The sequence below is a fragment of the Cantharellus anzutake genome, assembly GCF_015039405.1.
Source record: "Cantharellus anzutake strain C23 chromosome Unknown EI90scaffold_129, whole genome shotgun sequence".
In the NCBI taxonomy this organism is placed as follows: domain Eukaryota; kingdom Fungi; phylum Basidiomycota; class Agaricomycetes; order Cantharellales; family Hydnaceae; genus Cantharellus; species Cantharellus anzutake.
This window is the reverse complement of record NW_024067079.1, coordinates 1-24,653: the sequence shown is the minus strand read 5'-3', so window position 1 is coordinate 24,653 and position 24,653 is coordinate 1. Positions and strand designations below refer to the sequence as shown.

The 24,653-nt window shown below is 47.7% G+C and overlaps 6 protein-coding genes across 6 annotated transcripts; 4 read left to right on the top strand and 2 right to left on the bottom strand.

Annotated features, from left to right (window-relative positions):
* Positions 1–826: 826 nt before the first annotated feature.
* On the top strand, positions 827–3,529 carry EI90DRAFT_2946132 (uncharacterized protein; the record flags this gene model as incomplete). The annotated part of the gene is made up of 2 exons (XM_039055334.1): positions 827–2,254; positions 2,333–3,529. The coding sequence occupies 2 exons, from the start codon at positions 827–829 to the stop codon at positions 3,527–3,529; spliced, it is 2,625 nt and encodes an 874-aa protein (XP_038908943.1).
* Positions 3,530–7,983: 4,454 nt separating this feature from the next.
* On the top strand, positions 7,984–8,674 carry EI90DRAFT_3159093 (uncharacterized protein; the record flags this gene model as incomplete). The annotated part of the gene is made up of 2 exons (XM_039066216.1): positions 7,984–8,024; positions 8,088–8,674. The coding sequence occupies exon 2, from the start codon at positions 8,252–8,254 to the stop codon at positions 8,672–8,674; it is 423 nt and encodes a 140-aa protein (XP_038908942.1). The 5' UTR covers positions 7,984–8,024; positions 8,088–8,251.
* Positions 8,675–10,597: 1,923 nt separating this feature from the next.
* Positions 10,598–12,663, top strand: EI90DRAFT_3134990 (uncharacterized protein; the record flags this gene model as incomplete). Its single annotated transcript, XM_039064700.1, has 4 exons — positions 10,598–11,457; positions 11,514–11,649; positions 11,788–12,087; positions 12,142–12,663. The coding sequence occupies 4 exons, from the start codon at positions 10,598–10,600 to the stop codon at positions 12,661–12,663; spliced, it is 1,818 nt and encodes a 605-aa protein (XP_038908941.1).
* A 1,301-nt stretch (positions 12,664–13,964) lies between these two features.
* EI90DRAFT_3134989 (uncharacterized protein) lies at positions 13,965–15,083 on the bottom strand (the record flags this gene model as incomplete). Its single annotated transcript, XM_039064699.1, has 1 exon — positions 13,965–15,083. The coding sequence occupies one exon, from the start codon at positions 15,081–15,083 to the stop codon at positions 13,965–13,967; it is 1,119 nt and encodes a 372-aa protein (XP_038908940.1).
* A 5,856-nt stretch (positions 15,084–20,939) lies between these two features.
* On the top strand, positions 20,940–21,771 carry EI90DRAFT_3087778 (uncharacterized protein). Its single transcript, XM_039062239.1, has 2 exons — positions 20,940–21,165; positions 21,440–21,771. The coding sequence occupies exons 1-2, from the start codon at positions 20,970–20,972 to the stop codon at positions 21,466–21,468; spliced, it is 225 nt and encodes a 74-aa protein (XP_038908939.1). The 5' UTR covers positions 20,940–20,969; the 3' UTR covers positions 21,469–21,771.
* On the bottom strand, positions 21,460–24,389 carry EI90DRAFT_3021816 (uncharacterized protein; the record flags this gene model as incomplete). Its single annotated transcript, XM_039057704.1, has 7 exons — positions 21,460–21,690; positions 21,831–21,843; positions 21,952–22,099; positions 22,122–22,176; positions 22,360–22,830; positions 22,937–22,975; positions 23,982–24,389. The coding sequence occupies 7 exons, from the start codon at positions 24,387–24,389 to the stop codon at positions 21,460–21,462; spliced, it is 1,365 nt and encodes a 454-aa protein (XP_038908938.1).
* Positions 24,390–24,653: the final 264 nt, after the last annotated feature.

The following is a 24,653-nucleotide window of genomic DNA, read 5'->3' as shown; positions in this document are numbered from 1 at the left end:
GCGCGTCAAATCTCTCCTCCCCATCCACCAATCCGCCTGTTACCATCATGTCGCTGAAGCCAAAGGCTCGTGCTCTCCTTGCCACGGGAAGTAACGTGGCAGTCCCAGTTCTCACCGCCATCCGTGCTACGTCCAATGTGCTCCCTCCTTTATATGCTGCCGCCGGGGCGCACTCTTCATCCTCGTGGAGGTCAAAGTTTGTAATATTTTTACTGGGTCAGGAACGAGAGCTGACGGTCTGCATTGTGTAGAAGTTCAATGAGAATAAGGAAGATTGGGAGCATTTTGGAAACTACATCGCTGACGCCGTGGCCAGGGTAGCAGCAGCCATGGATTCATATGATGCGTCCAGCGAAGAGGTCAAGCCATGGGTGGAAAACATCACGAAACTGGACAAGTAAGTGGCATTTTCTTTAAACCTTGCCGTCGTACTAGTATAACATGGGTATTTCCTAGGGCATTGGAGAGCATTAAAACCGAAATCGTTCGTCTACACAGAAAGATGGAAAAGCGATCCGCCGTCCGTAATTTCTTCTCTCACATGAAGAAACCCGGAAGGATCGATGATTTAAAGAAAGTGTTTAACGATGTCTTGGCATTGTTCCAGGTAAATTATGCTTGATCCTCGCACGATGTTGCCACCCTAACCTCATCGCAGCTGGGAACGAACCTGACGATTGGCGCAATAGCAATCAATCAAGATCGGTTGACTCGTGGAGTAGAGAATTCTTCTTTCCTTAGTGAACTTAAATGCCCCGTTATTGCCCACCACGATTCAACTCAGGCGTGCCTGGAAGGCACCAGGACCGGCCTGATTGATCGTATTATGACTTGGTGCCGTAATACGGGAGACAGCGAGAAACGTGTATTGCTGCTGACGGCAGTGGCCGGTGCCGGCAAAACATCCGTTGCGCACTCGGTCGCAGACGAGTGCGCAAGAGATGGGGAATTACTACTTAGTTTCTTTTTCAGGGCAGGAGAGCAATCGCGGCCGGATCATCTGTTCAGCGGCATGGCTCGATCGCTGGCAGCACACGACCCAGCATATCGTTCCTACGTCGTGTCCCTCATTCAGAAAGATCCAACTCTTCCAACTGCCCCGTTCCCCATGCAATTCAAAAAATTATTAGCTGAGCCTCTCCGTCTGGTAGCCCCACTTCCCCATCGTCCTATCGTAATCATCATTGATGCCTTGGATGAATGCGAGAAAGAAGCATTCGAGTACCTTGCCGATATACTTCGAGAACATGTGCCCAAATTACCCTCCAACTTCAAATTCTTTCTAACCTCGAGGCAATTCGACCTTGTTGATCGCTTTCTTCCTTCTGATTCTCCTATTGAGCGCCTCAGCATCAATCTCTCGGACGACGCTAACATGGAGGACTGCAAGGTCTACATCCGGATGCAGCTACGCAAGCTGAAAGATGCACATCCCCATTTGAGGGAAGAGGAGCTCTGGGAGGAGGATAAATTGATGCAAGATATTTTGGAACGGGCAGGTGGGTTGTTCATATGGGTCAGTACAGTGTTCCGCTACATGAGGGGGGCTAGTCCTCCCATGAAGGTGCTAGAGAAGCTGCTCGATGCTACTGCGGACCGATCAAAGGCTCCCGCCGAGGGGAAGATGGATAACCTGTATACAAGTATTTTGGAGAAGTGTGACTGGGAGAACGACGACTTTGTGCATGACTACCCGATTGTGATGGGAGCAATATTGATCGTGCAACAACCACTAACTGTTGAAGCTTGGGATGTCGTTCTGTCTCCGTTCCTGGAGTGTCCGATCCGGTATACACTAGCTGAGCTCTCCCCCCTAATTTCAGGAGTTGGGGTTCCTGACATGCCGATTCGTATTCTGCATCAATCATTCCGTGATTTTCTCCTGGAGCGAGTCAGTCCACAATCATCCACGCTTTATCGTTTTGCAGTGGATGCGAGGAGGGAGAATGACAGAGTCTCCCTGCGCTGTGTCGAAATTCTGAATGAGGATCTCTCCTCTCTGGAGGGTTTAGGGTTGGTCGAACATTTGTCTCAAAAGGCTCAGCTGGCCCCTATTCTGCAGGGAACGCTGTCGGAACAGTCCCATTATGCATGTCAGCATATCGTATATCACCTCAACCAAGTCCAAGAGCCGCCAGAGATGCTCACTCGGTTAGTTTACACATTTCTTGATCAGCAAATAGTGCATTGGGTGGAAGTCTGTGTGAGGATGGGAGGGTATATTAGTGTATCATCATTCCCCGAGTGGGCCAAGGTATGAAATATCAATAGCATTCATCCGACGTCTCATTCAGTCTCGTATTCCTTCAGTTAAGCGTTGATCGGACTTCAGCCAAAGCCATTCACACATTGGTCAAAGTGTTTGGTGATCTGCGCAGAAATCTCGTTCTTTTTAAGATCGCAGGAAGCATATGAGTTGGCGAATGACTCTGTTACACTCTGTCGTTGCCTTATGTCTGTGGACTCTGAAACCTACGCCGTGGATATGGCTCGGTCACTCGGAGGTCTAGACGCATCGCTCACCAACCTTGGACGTTATTCCGAGGCGCGTCGTCCGTGTGAGGAAAGTGTCAAACTGTGGCGGGAGCTGGTCGCTATTCATCCGACATCATACACCCTAGATTTAGCCGGAGCGTTCAGGTGTCTTTATGTGTCATTCTACTTTCTCGCACAGCATTCCGAAGCACTCCCGGCGATCGAAGAAAGTGTCAAACTTTGTCGTGAGGTAGTTGCCATCCAACCAACACACAAGCCGGAGTTGGCTCGAGGGCTCCGGAATCTTTGTATATCACTCAGCCGACTCAGGCGGCACTCCGAGGAGCTCCCGGTGATCGAAGAAAGCGTTGAGCTCTCACGTGAGCTGGTGACCGTTGATTCGGCCTTATACGCCCCGGAGTTAGCTCGAGGGCTTCGGATTCTTAGAGCATCACTCTCCCGTCTCGGACGGCATTCCGATGCACTCCTGGCGGCTGAAGAGTGTGTTAATCTCTGGCGTCAGCTAGTTGCCGACCATCCAATGTCATACACCCCGGATCTAGCCCGAGCGCTCTGGGAGCTCAGGGTATCACTCTCCAATCTCGGACGGCATTCTGAAGCGCTTCAAGCGATTGAAGAAAGTGTCAACCTTTGGCGCAAGCTCGTTGCCGACCACCCGGTATCATATACCCAAGATTTAGCTCTTGCGCTCCGAAATCTTTCTGTATCATTCGACAATCTCGAATTGTATTCCGAGGCGCTTCCTGTGATCGAAGAAAGCGTCAAACTCTGGCGTGAGCTGGCTGCCGTCCACCCGACCACGTATACCCCAGAATTGGCTCGAGCACTACGGAACCTTTTTGTGTCACTCGACAAACTCGGACGGCATTCCGACGCGGTCCCAGTGATTGAAGAAAGCGTTGAATTCTGGCGCCAGCTAGTTGTCGTCGATCCGATATTATACGCCCCAGGGTTGGCTGCAGCACTCGCGGACCTTGAAGCAACCCTTGACAATTTCGTGCGGCATTCTCAGGCTCGTGATCGAGAAGCTTAAATTCTTGTACCAGCAGTTGCCATTCACCCAATGTCACCCACTCTGGGGCAGTGTCCAAACTGGGCATGTCAAGTTTAATCATCATGTTGGATTATCTTTTCTGACTCTTCCACGCGATTTTTCGAACAATAACAACCTCAACTATGTATATGTTGTTATTTAATGGAGGTACGAGATTAAATTAGACTTGTGTGTAGTCGGTCTAAAAATGCGCTCTCTGTTTTTCTTCCGCATCTGGCACAATCCCCAGTGATGTTTCATCTTATGCACCGTACCTGCTGTTGGCCTTACGCATACTGTGCCTTCCGAGGTTGCAGTCATGCCGATTCAGGTTAATTGCCGCTGCATTCCTGGATTGATTTCTTCAGACGAATTCTGTACGTGTTGTGACCTCTGCTGAAGATGTTTTTTATTTCTTAAGTCTTATTCCCTTTGGCCTACAAGCTGTTTTTTGTTGAAGTTTTTTGTTTGGCTTCTTGTTTCCGGTAAGCTTTTCGGTCTCGCTGAGGGGAAGGTGTTGTGACCTTCGGTTACTCGGTGGGTGGGATCCTGATTGCTTACTCAGTGTTTTTTCCTAGGTTTCATTACCTTCGGTTGTTTCCTTGCTCTTTGTAACCTCTGCTCTTCTCCCTCTTGTTCCTCGTTATCCTGGTTTTTGTGTTAAATCTCATCGAAACCAGGGTTTCTTGCATCTAAAATCATCTGGGAAAAATTCATGTCCAGGGAGACTTCTGTTACGGAAGCACTCGGATTTTCAGGTGTAATGGACAAATCTACTGTGAAAAGCGTCCCAGCGGCAGGACCGAGTGCAGATAAACAGAAAGATCAAGAGGGAACTACGTCGATCTTCAATAAAGAACCCAAAGATGGACTTGAGAAAATTCTGAAAGAGGCATCATCAACCAAAGATTATCGAAAGGCACGAGGAGAAGTACTTGAACTTATTGAACAGTTCAATCTACACGACCAAAGGGAAGTTATCTTCTCATTCGTTGAACAACTCGAGAAAGGGAAAGGTGGAGCGAAGATTGATGACGAAGGAAAAGGGAAAGGACGAGACCCTGCCGAGAGACCCAGAAAGCGCAAGCTTGAAATTTGACCAAGTCAGGATGATGGGAGGAGATGAAAGCAACGGACTTTCTTCCAGGATGCCGGTCTCGACCTCTCTGATGGTGACGAACCAGGAGGGAGCACATCTGGGAGTTCCTCCGATTCCTCAGATGACGCAGATGTTACCTTCGCCGGCACCAAAAGGTCAGATCATCACAGGAATTACCGAAACCTTCCCCTGGCAACGCGAACCAATAAGATTCCTGGAGTCTCTCTGGGAAGCAGTCTTGCTCAACAAATACGTCGACTTCAATAAGGTCCATGCTATCCGAGTCGACAGAGCCCCCGAAGAAGAAGTTGTACATGAATCCGGACCCTTCAAGTTTATTTACGACCAAGCCGGATCTAAGAAGGCCATCCACGGACAAGGGGCATGGATCACAGCGTTTGACGCATATGCGGACGCAGTCATATACATCTACTCACACTGGAAAGGGGAATTACGTACCTACAAGGAATATATCCGTGACTTTTTCGAGAGCAGGGGACCCTACAAAGAACAATCTGTCATCGACTTCAACATCATGTTCCAAAAAAGACTGGCCAAGGATGCAAGACTTACCCTCGACGATGTTGAGTCATGCCACCCTTTCTTCTACGGAGGCAGAAGCGGAGGAAAGGGAGCGAAAGGAGCTTTTTGGAAGCAAGGTAAAGTCGACGGGGAAATTTGTAGACGTTTCAATGCAGGCATTCCCCACTACAATTGCCGATACCGACATGTATGCGACAAGTGTGAGCGAGAACACCGAAGGTCTGCTTGCCCTACAAAAGATGTCAAAAAGACAGAAAAGAATTGAAGAATGGAAGGCTGTGATAAGAAACCCGCGATATCTCAGGGGTTTCATTTGGGGAAAGGAAGATCCAATCACTCCTTCCATAACGTCCACACTTTTTCGGGAACCTCTTCCATCTGTTCCTGTTGATGACTTTGTTCACATTTTGGTATCCAAAACGATTGAGGAAAATCCAGATCTTTTCAAGATTGTAACACCTGTGAAACCGGATAGGCTTGACAAATTATTGCAGCATCACCCGAATCGCAAGCTGGTAGAGTCAGTGGTGTCAGGTTTTCGATCAGGTTTCTGGCCATGCGTGCAGCCGGGTTTACTGATTTTGTCGAAGAAGGGGCATGACAACCTGCATCAAGTGGAGGAAAAAGATGAGGAGAAAAAGATGTTTATGAGGACTCAACGTGATGTCGAGATGTTGTTAGGCCGTTATTCTTCATTGTTCGGCTCATCTTTGCTCCCAGGGATGGTTGTGCAGCCTTGTTTCGCAGTTCCTAAGCCAGGATCGTCCAAATTTCGTCTCGTCAACGATCACACCGCTGGTAGTTTTTCCTTGAATGCAGCGATTGCCCCGGTAGATGGGTCTTTCAGGCCTGACAATCTCCAAGATTTGGGAAAACAATTGCTTGCCTTGCACGCAAGTTTTGGTCGATCGCTGGCATGGTTGTTTAAGTCAGATGCAAGTTCGGCTTATAGACTTTTGCCATGCCATCCTAGATGGCAAACAAGACAGGCGACGTTAATCGATGGTGAATTTCATGTCGATCGATGTTGTGTTTTTGGGAACCGTGCCTCGGGCGCAATTTGGTGCACATTTTATGCGCTCATCCTTTGGATTGCCATTTATGAGAAAAGTATTCCTGACCTTCTACATTATGTTGATGACATTTTTTCTTTTGATGCCCAGGAAAGTCTTGAGCTCTATGCTCCTTATGACGATCAGTACCCGAGGAAGCAGGCTGCTCTACTCAGACTTTTCGATGAGCTCGGAATACCACACGAAAAGAGGAAACAGGAATTCAGAAAACAGCTTACTATAATAGGTCTCCACGTTTGCCTTGAGTCAATGACGATTTTGATGCCCGACGATAAACGAAGGTCTTTGATCGGAGATGTGGAATCATTTCTAGTTGGGAAACTTTGTCATCATCCACTGCGGGAATGGCAGCGGCTGTTAGGCTATTGTAACTGGGCGCTAAATGCTTACCCCCTCCTAAGACCCACACTTCAATCTTCGTATGCTAAGATATGGGGTAAAAAACTGGCCTTGGCTCCTATTCAGCTGAATAAGTCGGTCGTTCAGGATCTATCTTGGTTTATCCAATGGATCGCGAGTTCGCCAGGAGTCAACTTTTTGGGTGCCTGTTCATGGCAAGAACAAGATGCAGATCTAGTCTTCTTGACCGATGCTTCGAATGTTGGCCTGGCCTTTTGGTCCCCCACTCTGGACCTAGCGTTTGTTGTGTTGATCGAGGAGTCGGATCTCCGATTTGGGGACACCTTTTTCAACGAAGCTTTAGCAGTAGTCTTGGCAATCAAGTGGGCTGCTCACCTACCTGATAAACCATGACAAATCCTTTTATGAACAGATTCGATGAATACCGTGGATATCTTTCACTCTTTGGCAGCACAACCGAACTATGTGTTATTGTGTTTCAAGGTGGTCGAGACTATGATGGACTTCGGATTAGATGTGTGAGTGGTCCACATTCAGGGTGACAAAAATACCGTCGCAGATGCTTTATCACGTCAACTTTTCGATACTGCCCAACGTTTGCGTCCTGGGCTCAACATTGCTCTATTCAAACCCCAGCGGGAATCGCTGGGGGTCCTCCGCAAATGAATTCGCTCTTGAGTGTTAGGGCGCGTCAGCCCAAGCATGCCCCGTGGACAATGGATCGTCTTTGTAGTCAACAAGCAATTTATTTGTCAAATGCTCTGGATGCGTTGACAAGATCAGCATATCAATCCGGTATTAATTCGTACATCACCTTTTGTAACATCCATAACCGTGACATCGATCCAACTCCCGAAACGATCAGCTTTTTCATTTGTTACATGGCGAAGCAGACCAGGAGGTCTGGTAATCCTATATCCATCCACACGATTATCTCGTACCTATCGGGTATTGTTCATCATCTCCAACCTTTCTATCTGGGAGCTCAAGCCATCAGGAGGCACCTGCTCATTGTTGGGGTCCTTTGCGGTGCAGAACGGACAGATGGGGAACCAATCAGGCGGAAGTTACTGATTGAATCACAGCATCTCCATCTTCTAGTGGACCGTTACGCCATTTTGATGGAGTTTGACAATTGATTGTTCTTGGCGATTAGCTTCACCGCCTTCCACAGTCTTCTTCGAATTGGGGAGTTAGTTAGGCAGGTGACCAGCCTCTCTTTAAGAAGAGAGGCTGGTTTCACTTGATGGGTTACTGAATGTCGGGTCTACTGAATTGCAAGAAAAGGGTCTTACCCAAGGTTTTTCCGAGATGATGACATGAAGGAATTGCGTAACTCGAGGAGGGTTGTTTGTTTGTATTTACCTTTTGCCTCAGCACATATCTGATACATCACGACAAAAATCTCTAAAATCTCCATGTAAAGATTATTTTCTAAATCGCCAAATACTTACACTAATAATCCAATCCTACCACAACATAGCCATGCAAAATGAGAATGCAACACCCGGTAGCTTACCACAGCGGGGCTGACCACCTTCCACTAAGCGCAAAGTGTCAGCCTCGACTCATCCACATGTCACCATTGAGCTGCTCTCACCGTCCAAGAGGGTCAGAGTGAATGACCACTGATCATTGGATCCAACAATGCCCTCGATGAATTCTGGAACTTTCGGACTTGGCTTTGGAACTCAACAGTCACCACCCCCAGCAGCGTTCCCTACCCAAACCTCGGGCTCCTACACATGGTACCCTAAGTCTCCTTGGTCTATGATGTTGCCCAGTTCAGCTTCAGCACCTAACCTCATGTCCGACTATGGTGATCGGCCTATAACTATGTGTGAGGTCTGTGGAAGCTCGAGGGTCAGTCGCTCAACCCGAGCCGAACAACATAGAAAGCAGCACCTAGCCAGAAAAGTGGAGGTTGTCTTTGAAGTCTTGCGTGCTCAGCAGCTCACAATTGGGGACTTCTTGATGAACATCGTGGACCAGGATGAGCTGCTCAAGAAGGACATGAGCCCTTCCACAAGGACCGAGATAATGTGCTTCTGTCAGGGCACACCCGCCTGACCCGGGTCCACCCGGACCCACCCGGCCACACCACACCCGCTCCCCGCTGTCCATCCCTCTCTTCCCCTTTCTTTTCCCTCTTCCTTCTCCTTTCTTTATTTCATTCTTCTCATCTTCCTCTTCCTGTTTATTTCCTTCTATCTACATGGACCATCTTCCTTTGTATTGATGTACTATTGACCCGTCTGGCCCACACACCCCGGATGGCTTCCTGCTGTGCCCAGCACGTGCGCATGCAGTGGATGCTCTCGGGATCCCCCACGGGGACACCCAGATGCCTGCGGCTGTCTCTGAGGATGATGTGGCACTCGTCATGTGACTCAAGCCACATGTACATAAATGTACCTGAAGTGGGAACCGAAGAAGTAACCTTCTTCTCACATTCTCCACTTCAGGTAAGTAGTATAGTTTTCCCCTTTAATAATAATAACACATTCTCCACTTCAGTCTGAGTGGCCAGGGACCATTGTCCCGGATCGGGCCTGCCAGTACGCATGCCCGCTCCACACCCCGCGACGGCCTCAGTGCCGGGCATTACCCCCGGGCCCTCTCTACCCCGGACGCGTCCCTGACAGCTTCCTGCAAGGCCAGAGGAAGTCAAACTGACCGTTAGATTTTGTACGCGTGATTACCAAACACCCAATGGCTCGCTATGGAAGAAAGGACAGGCCAACACATAGTGTACCTTCATATGGAATCCCAGTGAAGTTCCCCCAGTCCAAGGAGAATGCGAATGTGCCATGTGTCAGGAAGTTGCAAGTATTTACCGATAGCTCATTTGAGGCACTCCAGAAGTATTTTGTTGAGCAAGTTATCGGGTGTGTTCAGTGGGAGACCGGACAGCTACAAAGGGAGCTGTCATTACGCAACCTGGACAATGAGAAGCAAGGCTTCTCATGGGAGACCATAAACGAGTTCTCTGTGGAGGAGACACAGTGGGTGATGATGACAAGAGTGCCAGTCATTTGGACAATATTAACAACAATTGCTGTTGGCGATGAGAGGGCGATGTCGCTGAAGGGACATGCAGCAAGTGGGAAGAGAGTGTCAGAGACCAGGTTGAGACGAAGGAAAGTCTCCGTGGCGGAGGGCTTCGGCCTCAGTGACTTATGCCAAGAGCGCTGTGCCTAGTAACATGTCCGTGCCCTAACTTACTAACTGGCAACCAGAACTGAAGGGGGTTAACTCTAGTCGATTTTATTGCTGAAGTGTAACCTATGTACAAGTTGGATATATATATGGTTACAGCGAAGATGGGTCCGCAAATGGCGGAGCGGAGCTAACGGGGTTAAACATTAGCCGACTGAATATTACCGACGAGTCGGGCTACAGGGTTAACGGAAAGGCAGGCAATAACCCAGAAACGGAAAGGAGGGATAGGCCCGAAGGTGGACTCTGCAGGGCAGGCGAGTGTATTGCTTAGCGGAGGCGGGAGTGCGCTAGCAGATGTCGGAGCTGTCCGGAACTCTTCGGGGCTCCGTACTTAGGGAGGCATAGGTAATTGAAAGGAGGGGGTGGTGACCATCGAGGGGTACCGAGGGGATTGCGGAATACGGGAGCTCTGAGGTTAGTGAAGAAGGAGCGGAGGTAGACCGGAGGGATCAGAGGTACCGGAAGTCATTGGCCGGGGATGGATATGACAGAGAGATGGGAAAGGTTCAAATCATGTCCGAGATCCATACCTTGTGAGTTCGATTTCATGATGACAAAATAAAATAATGGATCCACACACATTTGTTATTTTCCTAGGGTTGTACCATTGCACTATGTATGATGTTGAGCTTTGGGAATCAGCGAATCAATCGCATTCAATCGATTCTCAGCATGTTGATGTTTGTGACGAACACCAACCAAACAACAATTTCAATTTTGAGTCGAATTGGTCTCATTGTTGCACACAGTACGACTCACAATCGACTTCACATGGCAGCTGAGGGTGCATCGGCAAATCTAAAAGCACTAGGGCACCAACTGGTGGAAAACAAAGTTTCAGTTCATCTGGTCTACGACAATCTCAATCAGTACCATCGTTTATGGCGCCCATCACTCGACAGTTGCACATCACTAGAAAGTGGGACCGCTGCGACACTCATTATCCAGCATGATGTGGCAGAGGGGGCCTTTGACGGGATTGAATATGAACGACGGCGAGCCTCAGTCCGAAGGGAACAAATCACTTACGAGAAGATCTGGGGTGACATCCAATTTGACCATCTAGCCGCAATTGGAGCCACCAATATCCTTCAGATCCTTCTTGAATATCTTCCTGGCCTCGAACGACATCGCGGCGCTGTTCAACATTTGTATAGCCATCGTTTTGCGAAGCATCCTGTCAAGATTCAGAAGACCGAGTATTACCCAATGGAGACCAGTTCTTATGATGAAGTGCAAAATATTGGGAATCGTGAAGTTCTAAAAGACCTCTTGGTGCGCCAACTTGGAGTCAAGCCAGAGGAGTTGGATGGCCAGATGATTTCCATATCCGGCGATTGCTCAATGGCTGCAAAGCTCCGTTCCCTCAAGCGACATACATCTTGTGGACTTTCCTGGTTTACTTCTCAGAGATTTGCACTTGTATTGACGGAATTATGGCACATGAGGTGGGCTTTCATCAAAGGCATCTTCCGGCTTCACTGGGCTCCAAGCACCATGAAGGGTGACTCCGGTTTGCACATCGCTGCGGAAAAACTCAGATGCAAACTCAACTCCAGTGACCCGGAGTTTTATCCAGCTGAAAGGCTTGTAGAAACTGTCCTTGCAACAATGACTCTTCATTATGCAAGGTATGATCCAGCTATTGTCAATCACTCTGACGTGTCAACCCCTTTTCTTTCTACAGAGCCGTCCTTCGTCAGAAAGAATCATCCCTCTTCATTTCCAACCTCAATCGCCCACCACACCTAATAGAAGAGCTTAATCTCCATTTGTCCCCTGGCCGCTTTCTCTGGACTTGTACCTTTGATGAGCTACATGATGTGGCCCAAACCATTTTTGCAACATTTGCATCGACACAATCCGCTTACATGGCACTTCATCAGGACACACAACATTCCATCCAATATTTCCAATGACACATCGATCCTGCACGCGATTCCCTCTACCCAATACCACAGGAGCTGAATGCTGTGGTGAGCTTGAGCCCTGACGACTCAGATGACAGCAGCGATGCTGATCATAATGGTGAGGATGGAGTATCATCTTTACCAGCTGGTCAGAGTCAACATCGCAGCAAGGACCACGAGAATCTGGATTGCTTTGATGATAGTGCCCCCCTAGATTCCCCGAACACAAACACGGGTGGTGATGTCCTCCTGTTCAACAACATACTTCTCTACTGGGACATGCTACTATACTGGGAATTTAGATCAAGTATAAAAGATAGTGACATTGGTCGAACTTTTGAGGTCATTAAGGTGCATTGCATTGACCTTTCCTCATCTTTTCTATCCTTGATATATAATTAACAGTGGCTTTGTGTCTGGTTCTTTGGGGCTGGTGCGACAAATTATGGTCAAGAGTTACTGCACCAAGCCCTCGATTTATGGTTTCATTTCACCGAAAAGATGAAGGATGCGGTTTTCAACAACTATGTCATTAGTCCATCGGGCAGAGGTGAGGGTTACGAACGAGATTTACTTCAAGAACACAACAACTTCTGGCTCAAGTGGGTCTTCAATGGTCGCCTGGCAAAATTCGATTCTAGTTTTCTACGTGAGGCTGTTGCGCTGAACATTGTGCCACTGAAAGAACTTGGGCAGACAATCTTGCAAAAATTTGGCCTCAGCAACATATATTCTGGGCGCTCGAAGGCCAATATCCAGACAGACATCAACTACCTTGGCCACTCCTATCTTACACAGCAACACCATATTTACCAACCTGGCCGAGTCCAGTTGTTTTTGGCAATGGACGGTATTGAGCAAGGAACTGCAAAGCTCGAAGAGGGAGCATTGCAAAAGTTTCTAGATAAGCACTTTTATCAAAAATGATTGTAAATATACAGAATCTATTTGATGATATTTCACTGTTTTGCATCTAGACTATACCTTGCACGCTCAGTGAGTTTGATCATGCGCGGCCCTGTCACCATTTCCACCATTGATATATCTCGACTCGCATAGACTTGCGGTGTTTCTCCCTCTGTTCCTTTGCCTTTTCCCCCCTGCCGTTCTGCAGCACCACCTTTCCCTGCTGCTTTCTTGGCCTTGTTTGTCAACTCGCGCCTCTGGTTTTGTGCTGCATACTGGTCATTCAACTTCTGGATAAGATCCCACAGTGTCTCCTGCTGGGACAGTGTCATGTGTGAGACCGTATTCATGCCTGCCAAGTAATTGGACAGCTTTGGCTCCATCATGAAGGAATGTAGCCGTTCAGTCAGTTTTTTGACCTCCCCGTTACTCATGATATGACCTGGGGTAAAATTTTGTTGCAGTGATTCAGGAAGCATGAACCAAGCACTGTGTCGCCAGGCAGTAAGCCGGGCCAGTGCGTCAGCTTTCTGTTCTTTGGAGAGCTCTTGAAAATTTTTCGGACGGTGTAGGTGGGCACAGCCGGTACCATGCAAACAAGCCGATTATCGCGATTCTACCACCCATGTCAAGCACCCCACTCCCTAAACACATCTACCACTGTTTCAGATACCCCTTCCACGTTTTCCATATTTTTCCGATTTTTTCAAGCCATTCCTGACCACGGACAACCATCAGTTTCCAAATTGGGTAACTGTCACCCGCATATTCCGCCGCTTCCTCCATATCTCCATCAATTCTCCACCGATCCGGACGAATTTGGTATCGTTGGAAAGCCCTTGTTAACACGAGTCGAACGATGTTACGAGTGACGCATTTGGTTCAGCGGTTGTTCCGATCGCCATGGTTCTTTATTTCCTTAACAACATCAATATTGCTTTGATATTGCTTTTTTCTTAAGTGTTCCTTGTGGATCTGTTGCCGTCATAGACCCGTCGGATCATTCGGATTTCCACGCGTATTTCTTTCATATTTATAGTTACCCTCTTTCCTGTATTTACAAAAAGGACTCCCCCAACAGAGAGGTGCTCCCAACAAGAACATGAAGTTCTAGCAAAGTTTACCAGCGCCCAGAGCGGCGAATACGAAGCCAAAGAGGCTCAAGACATAGTGCAGGGACAGAGTTCCCATCAGTTTGATTTCTAGTGAGATTTACGAGATTTATCATTTTTATCACATCGCACCCGGACCATTTCTCCTCCCCTCCTCATCATCCAGACCTCCCCTGAGCATTCCCAACCCTAGGCCCCCTCTCTTTCTCGTTAGGGTGGTAGATCCCTTGCCCCCTTACAACGGTCTTTTGGTAGAGGCAGCATTGTCACTTTTGAGTTGGTTTTCCTGCATGCGCTTTCGGTGATGTAACTTTTCACCAGACTCTCATCACAATAGAGAGTATCAGGCTGACACGTTCCACAGCAGATAGCTGGCTTGCTGAATGCATCACCAAAATATGCACAGAAGACAGATCTTTGGCAGCCATCAGGAGGTGGATTAAAGAATGCGACGAGGCCTGGTGCAACCTTGGCCTGGTACTCCCGATGTGCAGCAACTTGTGTTTGTGTTAGAGGCTTCCATTTTACTGATCCGTCAACATAGGTCCCATCCTTGGTCGATCCATCACACATCTCTGCTGTAATCTTTAGATCGTCAGGCCCATAAACAACAAACATCCCACCACTACCATCCCAACTCACCCGACCTGCCCACTGTGTCATCTCCTCGAAAGACTTTGGCAAGTCTACACACACCACATGCTGAACAGGTAGATTGAGTCCCACATTGGCGCAAATGGTTGCAACAATATAATGGATTGTTCCAGCCATCAGCCACAACTGTATCTTGCTGCGATCCTCCTTGTGAAGTTCAGCATGGAATGGCCAGATGAGATCAGGTATGTCAATCTCCTCTGGTGCGACTTTGTGTAGTTCACGTATTAGCCATTCGCTGAATGTTGTTGTTTTCTCCACCGAGTTAATGGCGAATATTGTTGGCATGAGATCGGATGGTGACTCGAGTTTTTGTGGGATAGCCCATGCGAAATCAGGAAATTCGAGTCCCTCGACAGAATGGTAACGTATACGGGCACAATATTTAAGGTCAGCCCGATCTACTGGAAGTCTGACATCATTGAAGCTCATCCCATGGAAACCCAGCGTGAACTGAATTTCCAACCAAGCCTTCTGATTCACGGAACCAGACATGGCCAAGAATGGGACATTGGATCCAATGCGTGAGCGTACTTCTGCCAAAACTGTCAGGGCCTGGCCTCTGTCCGGGGGCAGCCCTACCTCAGAACTGGACACTTGCGGTGTCCCAGGCAGCCAAGTGCTGGATCCTACCCCAAGCTCCTCAAACTCACTAAGCGGGGATTGAGTTGTCATGTATTATGGAAGGTAGCTACAACTTGCCTAAGCAGGGATTGAGTTGAGAAGAAGGGTAAGTTTCCCTATTCCCCGCTTGGCTACTATAAAAGGGAAATGTACTATACAGTTTGTAACGTGACTAAGGGTAGGAGCTGAGCATGTTCCCGCGATGTGGAAAAGGTGTCACATGGGTTAAGGCGAGTTGCTGGCCTTGACCCACGTGATTTTTCCTGCGGGTTCGCGTGTGGGCTGTAGTTGCGAAAGGTGTGTGAAGATGGGAGGATCAGGGAAGTGGGGGGAGGTCAGGGAAGGTGGTTCTGGGGTTGTATGGTCAGGTGTGGTTGCCCTGACAAAAACTCTATATTTTGGTCAAAATTTATCCCAGTCCTTCACTAGGTGAACCTCATCTATTGCACAGAACCCTAATGTTTTCTGAAACTTGGGCATGTGAAGGAGTTTGGCAGCCATGCTTTCGGTAAGCATTTCAGGACTCATTCCTATCACATCCCACTGAAGATTCTGCACCTCATCCCACAGGTTTCGTTGATTTAATGCAAAGGCCTCGGCAATGGTCTCCACATTGATTGCCAAAAATCGAATATTCTCACTCCTTGCATTTGTCTCCTGGACTGGAATTTAGATGGTTTGTTCACGACTGCCCTGTAGATGTCATCCTTACCTGATCCGCCATCAATTCTACAGTGGGATAGACAATGATGGCGATGTGTGGCCTTTTCAATATCCGTTGTGCAATCACCAGAACCATAGTCAACATCGATTTCCCGCTCCCTGTGCGTGATGTGAGAAACACATCCTTGTTCTGGCACAAGTGTATTGCATTTTCTACCTGCCATGGATGTGGCTCCACATGAAACCAGTTACGAAAAATTGCAGTCATCCATGGGATAGTCTCTGGTGTATATTCCTCCAATATTTTGCCAAGTTGCTCGATTGCATGTTTATACTGTGAATTTGGTTTGTCCCACAGTGTCTCATAGAAAATCGGTGGAGCAGCCATTGAGCAGAATCTGTCAGTGCATCGGGCAAAAGTTCAGGTGATTCAATCCAAAAGAGGCCAAAGGCACTTGCCGAATATATTGCTTAGTCATCTACTCACATAACCATGCTTATGTAACTGGACCCTTTTACAACAATTCAGTAGACCCTCAATTCAGTAACCCATCAAGTGAAATAAGACTAGGAGTTAGTAGTCCTGGACAATACTTCAAAATTGAACTTTCGGAAACTTATCCTACGCCGCTCTGTGGAGTTTATTCGACGTGACGCCATAAATACATACCAATTCTTACTGCCTACACATAAGACCGATCCTCGTTTTCACGGGAGTCTCGTAGTCATCCAGTCTCGACTGTTCCCACTGGACCTGCTCTATTTTTTCAAACAATACGTTCAGAGTCGTGACGCGCTCTTTCCTTTTTTCCCTCATCTTTGGATTCGTGGCGATGGCTCTTTACCATCCCGATCCTGGTTCTTGCGGAAGCTACATGCTGTTCTTCCCAAGGATTTCTCCGGTCATTCTTTCCGTTCCGGAGGGGCTACACACTTAGCTTCGCAACGCGTGCCTGAGTCTACGATCCAAGCACTCAGGCGCTGGTCGTCTGAGGCGTGGCGCTCTTACATTCGGAAGAACCCAGTGCTTTTGTGTGCGCGGGCTTCTAACGCTACGTCTCTGTTCGATTCTTCTTAACCTCTTTGTCTTTTACTCCCCTTTCTTTTCACCACCATCCCTCCCCACCTCCTTTCTTCTACCTGGTAACCAGGTCGTCTTCAAATTCAAGAGGTTCTGGCATTAGCCGGGACTGTTGCCACGCTATCTCGTTGCGTCTCCTCCGGCGTGCACACAAGTAGTCATCTCATCAAATCCCCTCATTAACACGTCATCATCATTATCAAATCACAATTGCCAACCAATCAGAACCAATCACAACTCTACTCTTCGTCACAAATCCTCAATAGATGGCATCCTCACCGTCATCAAAGAGGAAGGCGTCTCTGGCCTGTACAAAGGCATGGGAAGTAAGCTCGTGCAGTCCGTTTTAACCGCCGAAATTCTCTTTGCAGGCCAAAAGAGGATGTATGAAACCACCAGAGCGGTGAGTGCTTTCCACCCGTTTCGGATTTTTTCTCTAGTTAGGGCTCCAAATGACCTGTTGCTACCATTAGGCATTGACCTCCACACCTGTGAAGCGGTGAACCCCTCCAACCTATGCTAAACATTACTTGATAGATGTGCAGTATCTAAATCGGTTCATCACTACATTTTTCATATTTCCGGACGATTGACGCCGACGGCAACTGATAATCCTGACTGAATGTATTGTCAAGGATCGGCAGCTGGCATCGACTCTATAGTTATATGTAAATGCTTGTAATCTCGAAGGCTATGCTGATATGGTGCGGCTTTAGATGAATGTGGCAGTGCCTTCCGCAGCCATCATTCTACGATTGTGCTTGTTGGCGTGAGCAGGCACTTGTTCTATCAATTTTGTTATGCCAGGGATCGGGCGACAATCTCACTTCTTTCGTAATCTTCGATCTGAAACTCGAACTCGATGTCAGCTACACGGCAACTTGCCAGCGCCAGTTTAGACTGGTCCCGCGAGCTCAACGTGGCGGAGTGGGCCCCTTGCGCATTGTGCACCGCGCTTTGACAACCAGACTTGATTTCACAAGGTTCCCTTCATCCTGACACCCTCGTGGCTTGACATGCTGTGGACTCTGAATTAATGATGCCAAGGAGTTGACACGCATCAATTTACTGTCTGTAACAGAATATTCAGCAGGGGATCGCTTCGCCCAACCCGTGTTCTCTCTGAGTTAACGTTTTAGCCAATTGATGCTCAAAGAGGACAATTGTCGATGGTGGGTGCACAACCACAAACGCCGATTACGCCCTCGTGTTCTTCCTCTAACCATCCCGTACGCGGGATCTAATAGTCTGTGGTCATGGTCTACCGAGTTCTATGATTCGACTCGCAGCACAGGTCTCTGATAAAGCGGTTTCACCTTTCGTCGCGAGTTGACCTGCCCCCATGTCCAAACGTTCACCGATGGGATGTGGGGCTGTGGGGATATTGTTCGTGTTGTTATGGGCACTCAGCGGGGGATACTCAAGCGGCGCTACATAACATTGTAACTGCGCAGCGGTACAAGTAGCTAAGGTAATAACAAGATATCAGTGAAAAGATGAGATGCGAATGAGTGCATATGTGGAACATAGTAGCGTAGCGCAACGTAACATATGGACAAAGGGTGTAATATTAATGACTAATATGAGTGATATGATATGATATGCGTACCGGTATGTCATTCATCCAACAGTTCGTGGATATATGGGCAGTCCCACCCACTGATTGGTTGTTACAGCTAAGGAGAAAATGGTTTGCTCTGTTCTTGCTTTGGGCCTCAGCGCACTGGCTACTCTTGCCTTTGTTGCTGGGGTTCCAACGTCGCCCAAGTCCCTCAAAGTTTCAATCGTCTCTTTTGCATCGACCATTGACAATGTCGATGAACTTACACTGCTAGTTACTGTGACCAACCCGACGTCTCAGGACATCAAGGTGATCAAGTATACAAGCATCCTCGACGAGTTACCTACTCGCTCGTTCATTGTCACTAAAGACGGAAAGAATGTTGATTTTAAAGGCATTTACGTACGTGTTGTATGCCTCTCCGTGTTGAGTAACCGCTAATTTTTACTCTCAGGTAAGGCCGCACATGTCCAGCGAGGATGCCTATATCACTATCCCTGCGGGAAAATCCATTTCCGCGAATCATTCGATTGGTGAATTGTATGACTTCGAATCGGCGGGGGTGGGGACATTCTCGTTTAAGCCTCTCACCAACTTCCAAGTGCGCGACTCAAACTTGAAGGCCGAGCTCAACTCCCCAGAACTCCGAGTGCGCATCAATAAAAGAGTCAACAGTAAGAAGGGGAGCCACCAGAAGAGATTATCTATTCCCAACTGCCCCAACAATGGTACGAGGCAAAACTTCATCAATGACACCTTATCCGAGGCTCGTGCGCTTGCTGGTGGCGCGGCTACAACTATTCTGACCCACCCAAATTCGAGCCAATTCGAGAGGTACTTTGGGGCCAACCCTGATAAGCCAGTTTGGTATCTCTTCGACAGAATCGCACGTGATTACAACAGCTCTGTCAATGGAATCCACACGTATGTGCCATCAACTAGTGGCAAATCCTTCAATTCTCTAATGAATGTGGAACACTTCCAAAGTTTGTCCTGCACTGACCCATTCAAGGCCTGTAAGGGTGGAGTTCTCTCGTATACGTTCCTGTCTAGTGTCAATGGAACCACAGTGGGCAGCGATGTTAGTTCCAACTCATTCTATTTGGTTTTGCGCTCAACGCTTATGGTCCAATGATTAGGTTTTCTTCTGCGATGCGTTCTTCAGTTTCTTGCCAACGAATGCTGTTTGCAGTGGAGGGGCCTTCAACAATACTCGAGGCAATGTTTTATTGCACGACGTACGTTAACTAAAGTTCACACAAAACAAAGTACTCAATAGGAAGAACCTTAGTTCATTCGAGGCATTGGGGAGACTGAGGACATTATTCGTGGCTGTTCGGCCTCTGCAGATCTTCCAGACTCAGACAAAGTGAAGAATGCGGATAACTATGTGGTGAGTTCGCCACCGCCACCCCGCTTTACAGAACCTAGGTTAAATAAATCGTTGCAGTGTATGGCACATCAGATCAAAGTGGATTACTGCAATCAATCTGTTCCGTTGAGCCATTGACAGGACAAGTATTGGGGTTGGCTTACTAATTACATTGCGTGTATTCTTCTTTCCACCTTGTATCGTATCGCGTCCCCAGTTGAATGGTGGATCAATAACAATTCAAACTGTACTACACTTCCAGGCATTTGAGCACTGATAGCAACATGTCCTCCATGAGCCACGGCAACATGGGAGATATAAGACGAAATGGAGGACTAGCGATGTTGTCGCTCAGTCCGCTATGCGTGAACCAGAAATGTGTTGAAATAATCACCGGCCTAGCGATGTTGTCCCTGGTGTACAAAAAAGGAAGGGGAAAACTTAGACTCACCTCAGTCCGCTATGCGTGAACTGAGTAAAAGTCGTAAGGTCCAAAAAATTGGTGTGTTATAGTCAGGCGCTATGAATGCGCACTGACTTTAGCAACAACTGACCCAAAAAAGTAAGTCTTAGCGCCGCAAGACTTAACACCAACAACGTGAGTTGGCCTCAGCGTACGCTTGACTCCCAAGAAATCTAACAGGAGAGGCAGTCAGTTTCTTGGCATTCGCTCAAAGCCCTGGAGTGAAAAGGGAAGCCGGTGTTATGGAATGACCTTGTGGCGGATGTGGGGTCTCGTGAAAGTCGGCCGCTCCAACTTCTGACGGCACTGCTTTAATTCATTGCCTTATACCGCATCGGTCACGATGGATTCCTCAAGCGTTTCTGAGTGTCCGGTCAGACTAAGAGCAGGCCCTTTCCATCCCTTGGTTCGGGGGGAGATGGAATCGACCGGGGAGTATGACGTTTGAAGTAAACCTAACAACCCCCCCTTAGTAGAACGGATAAAAGTCACATGCACAGGCACGTGCGCTGAAAAATTTCTCGAAAATCATAAAATTAGTTCCGCAAATCTGATTCCACATTTTCCATATTTGTAATGTTTTTAGAAGCATATTTACAAATTAAATCCAGGGATAGTGTTAGCGGTGTCTCGGCCTAATGGCTAATTCATAATTAGCCCTCATTCTTGGCTTGGTTGGGTGACAGTTTGACTCATGGCTATGGCTATCTTTTTTTTTCTTTCTTTTCTTGTTGAAGTCACGAGTCACCGGAACCTTCCGGGGCATTTTTAAATTTAATGGAGGCACGAGATTAAATATGACTTGTGTGCACCGGCCTCAGCGCCTCAGTTTTCTTCTGGGTATCCACCGTGCCCCTTTGCTAGGTCAAGTCCTCGTCTGTACGCAATATTCATTGCTTTATGCCTTTAGACTGTTCATCCGCAATGTTCAGTTTTTCTTAGTTGTCTGGTATGCAATTGTGTCCATGTTTCTGATACTCTGCTGCTTGATCGGTACGTTGGTGGATTTTCTTTCTCTTTACACGCGTCCGCTGTACGCTTCAGCCTCCGTGCCTTCTTTCTTTTATGCGCGCCCGCTGAGCGCTTCGGCCTCCATGCCTTCTCTTCTGCGTCCGCGGTACGCTTTGGCTTCTCAGCCACCACCTCTCGCGTCCACTGCATGCTGTTGTTCTACAGTCTTTTACCCTTCTTGCGTCCGTGCACGCTGGAGTTTATTTCTTTTTTCTATGACTCTGTCATATTTTCTTCTAACTAATTCTCTTATTAGTTCTGGTTAGGGTGGTTGGTTCATGTTGAATATTCGGTCTTGCATTGGATAAGGCAGTTAGCCTTGGTTACCCTTTGCAAGTTGGATCCCGGATGTTTACGGTGTCTTTCATTTTTCGGCTCATGCCTTGTTTCTTGTAACTTCACTTCTTCTCTTTTGTTGGCGCTTCTTGCTGCTACTCTCTGTCTGTCTTCATCGTTACCCTCCACCTGCCCCATCGCCTCCTTTTTTTTGGGGGGGGGTTTTTGTATCTACCGGCTCGCTTCAAATCAAGAGGCTTCGACATCTTGTCGGGGCCATTGCCATGCTATATGCCTTCGCCCATGCACAAGCTGGATTATTGTGGGAAATCACTAGAAAATTCCCGCTTAGTCTGTGCTTGCGTACGCACGCTTGCGCAGTTACTTATTTTATGTATATCATCATTCATAATAATTGTAATACATTTCATGTATGTATAAATACACACAGATGTGCATTGAGCAAAATCATCAGAAAGTTTTCTAGCTTACCTCTGTTCTTGCGAGTATAACCGCTGAAGTAAGCGGATTGCCTTATCAGGAATCCCTACATTACAACATTTCTTGGCACTGGGTGGGGTTGGGCCTAATTGGGTTGGTGGGTTGGGAATTGGGTCGGGAGTTGGGTTGGGGTTGGTGGCTGTGTATTGGGTATGTATTACTGTGGTATAACGACCATAAGTTCAGTCGCATGTCGCACGAAGGTTTTGAACTGAACTAAAAATAGTGTTGTCACATGTCGCAATGGAAATTTGAACTAATGAAGAAGGATCTGCAACTATATTATGTAGGCATATCAAGAAAAATTTTGGCCAGCCAATGCCGTCGTTACCACCCATCCCACCATCTATTTCGTGCCACTAAATCCACGGGTTTCCTCATCCTCTCCCCTTGGCGCACCGGCCCCGAAGGGATTGAATCCCTACTACAAGAAACCAAGCTGCCGTTGTAGTCATCATTGCTTGAACCATCACCAAGCGACAAATTAGAACCCATATCATTGGCATCCTCCTCAGGAAAGTCGTTATCCAGTTCATTCGCAAGCGTAGGTCGGGGCTGAATGGATTTCATGCCCGGTTGAAGCAGATGGCCCTCAGGAATCTCCCCAGTGAGAGCGTGGGCAAGTGCAGCGCTGAAGGGGACATCGGATGGTTCATTATCGTCAGATGAAAATGGAGGTTCATCTGATTGTATGCCATCTGTACGTTGAGTGCGGTTCAGTGGTACTTTGGGGACTGAGCGTGGTTTGGAAAACTCCGAAAAGAGTGGTGGATTGTCGATATGGAGGGTCCTCAGGATGTCCAGCATCCCTGGGCTAGTGAGACTTGAATGCGCTAGACTGAATTCGCCTGATCGTGCTTTCTCAAAGGCCTGAGAGGAAGAATAAGTATGAGCACGGGAGAATTCAGTTATGAGCTGTGCACCTTGAGTACAATGTGGGGTTTGTTTACTTCGTGAAATGCCTTGACAAGCGTACCAACCATCCGCCGTCGTAGTTCTGGGAGCCCTTTTTCAACTGTAACAACATTTTGGTTCTCTTCTAGCTGCTTGAGGATGTCATTAATTGTATCACGGCGGTGTTCTCGATTGATGGCGAGCTTGAACGTCTGTTGAATAACAAGGTCACAAGGCTGAAAGAGGCCTGTGCAGCCGCCTGGAACGTAATCGAGGATGATCCAATGAAATCGGCCATAAAGCCATTCCCGAAATTCCTGAGATGTGTGGACAGCCCACACATCAATTTGCCAGATACAATGATAGTCATCTGAGAGCGCGAGTTTCCTCTTCTGTCCCATAAAGTATGGGACCAAGATATCCTCAACATATTTCTTCATTGTTTCGGTGGTTGCCCAGTATGTGTCTGTATTAGAGACAACGAAGCAAAACCCCAATTCCAGGGCTTCATCATAGAAGGGAGATGATGGAGGGGGGAGTGATTTGGATGAGTGGCCACGGAAAACTGCCTGAAGTGGCAACATAACTCCATTTGCGGAGATTGCAACAGTCACTGTGATCGCGCGCTTCTCCTCCTTTCCAAAAACTGGCACTTGCTCTGCACCAATTTGATCCCATGTTGATGTCTTTGGGTCGGAGTAGATGACTTGTGTCTGGTCAGAATTGACACGGAGTTCGGCAGGTACGTTGTATGAGTGAATCGACCATGCTTGGCGAAGCAGGGAGGTACGAATAAGCACTTCAGCATCGCGTGGTACCTTCTGTGGAGCCCGGGTGGGCCTGTGGTAGCTCCAACCCATAACATTATGGAGAAACTTCAGGACCCATCCCTCAGTTGCACGAAAGACGCTTCCATCCTTGAACTTCGTCTCGAATATAGAAGGATTGTAGAACTGAATTGTTGCGATTATCAGACAGCGCGCATCACTGAGAGATATTGCAGCACCTATCTGTCGCAAGCACTTAAGTTTCTGAGTAATCTCAGCAGTTATCTCAGGGTGACCATCCTGAAGAGAGAAGAACCTGGTATGAGAGAACTGACGGAACACCCAGCGCATGTTACATACCAAAATTCCTTGCCGAGTTGTTTTCCCCCCAGGAGACTCTCGTTGTGCTGCCTTCCTTAAGGCATCATCATTCCACCCTTTCCCTTTGACAATATGTCTCCCAATCACTTGAGATGTGAGCTTCTTGAATAGCGAAGGTGATGTGCGTTGTGCCTGCTGTACAATCTTGGTCGGGCCCACCCAACAAACTTTCTCTGCTGCCTCTGTTAGAAGTAGAAAGAAAGTGGGGGCCCACCAATATGTCCGAACAGCTTCTTTGATCTCCTTTGTCTGTCGCCGTCCAGATTGGTGAGGGCCTTTCATCTTACTTGTCTCACGTTCCTTGATCATAAGTCCACGCTTAGGACGTGACACTTGAGCCACATTCAGTGGACCTGCGCTTTGAAATAGGCTTTGTGAGCTTGTCATGATATCTGGAGTGTCGATCCGGCACTGTTCATGATAACTTTAGTGAGAAAAAGAGAAAAGAACAGTCGGCTGGGGCAGCACACCTTTTTATCACCATTTTTTGGCACATCGGTGAGAGTTCTCTTCCGATTAGCACGTAAATTAGCTTGTCGCAACCGGTTGTATTCCCTTCGACTAGCTACAACTGTTGCTGCCCTTAACTTTGCAGCCTCAGCCCGTGATGCAGATGATTCATGTAACACTTCAAATTGTTGCTTTATCTCA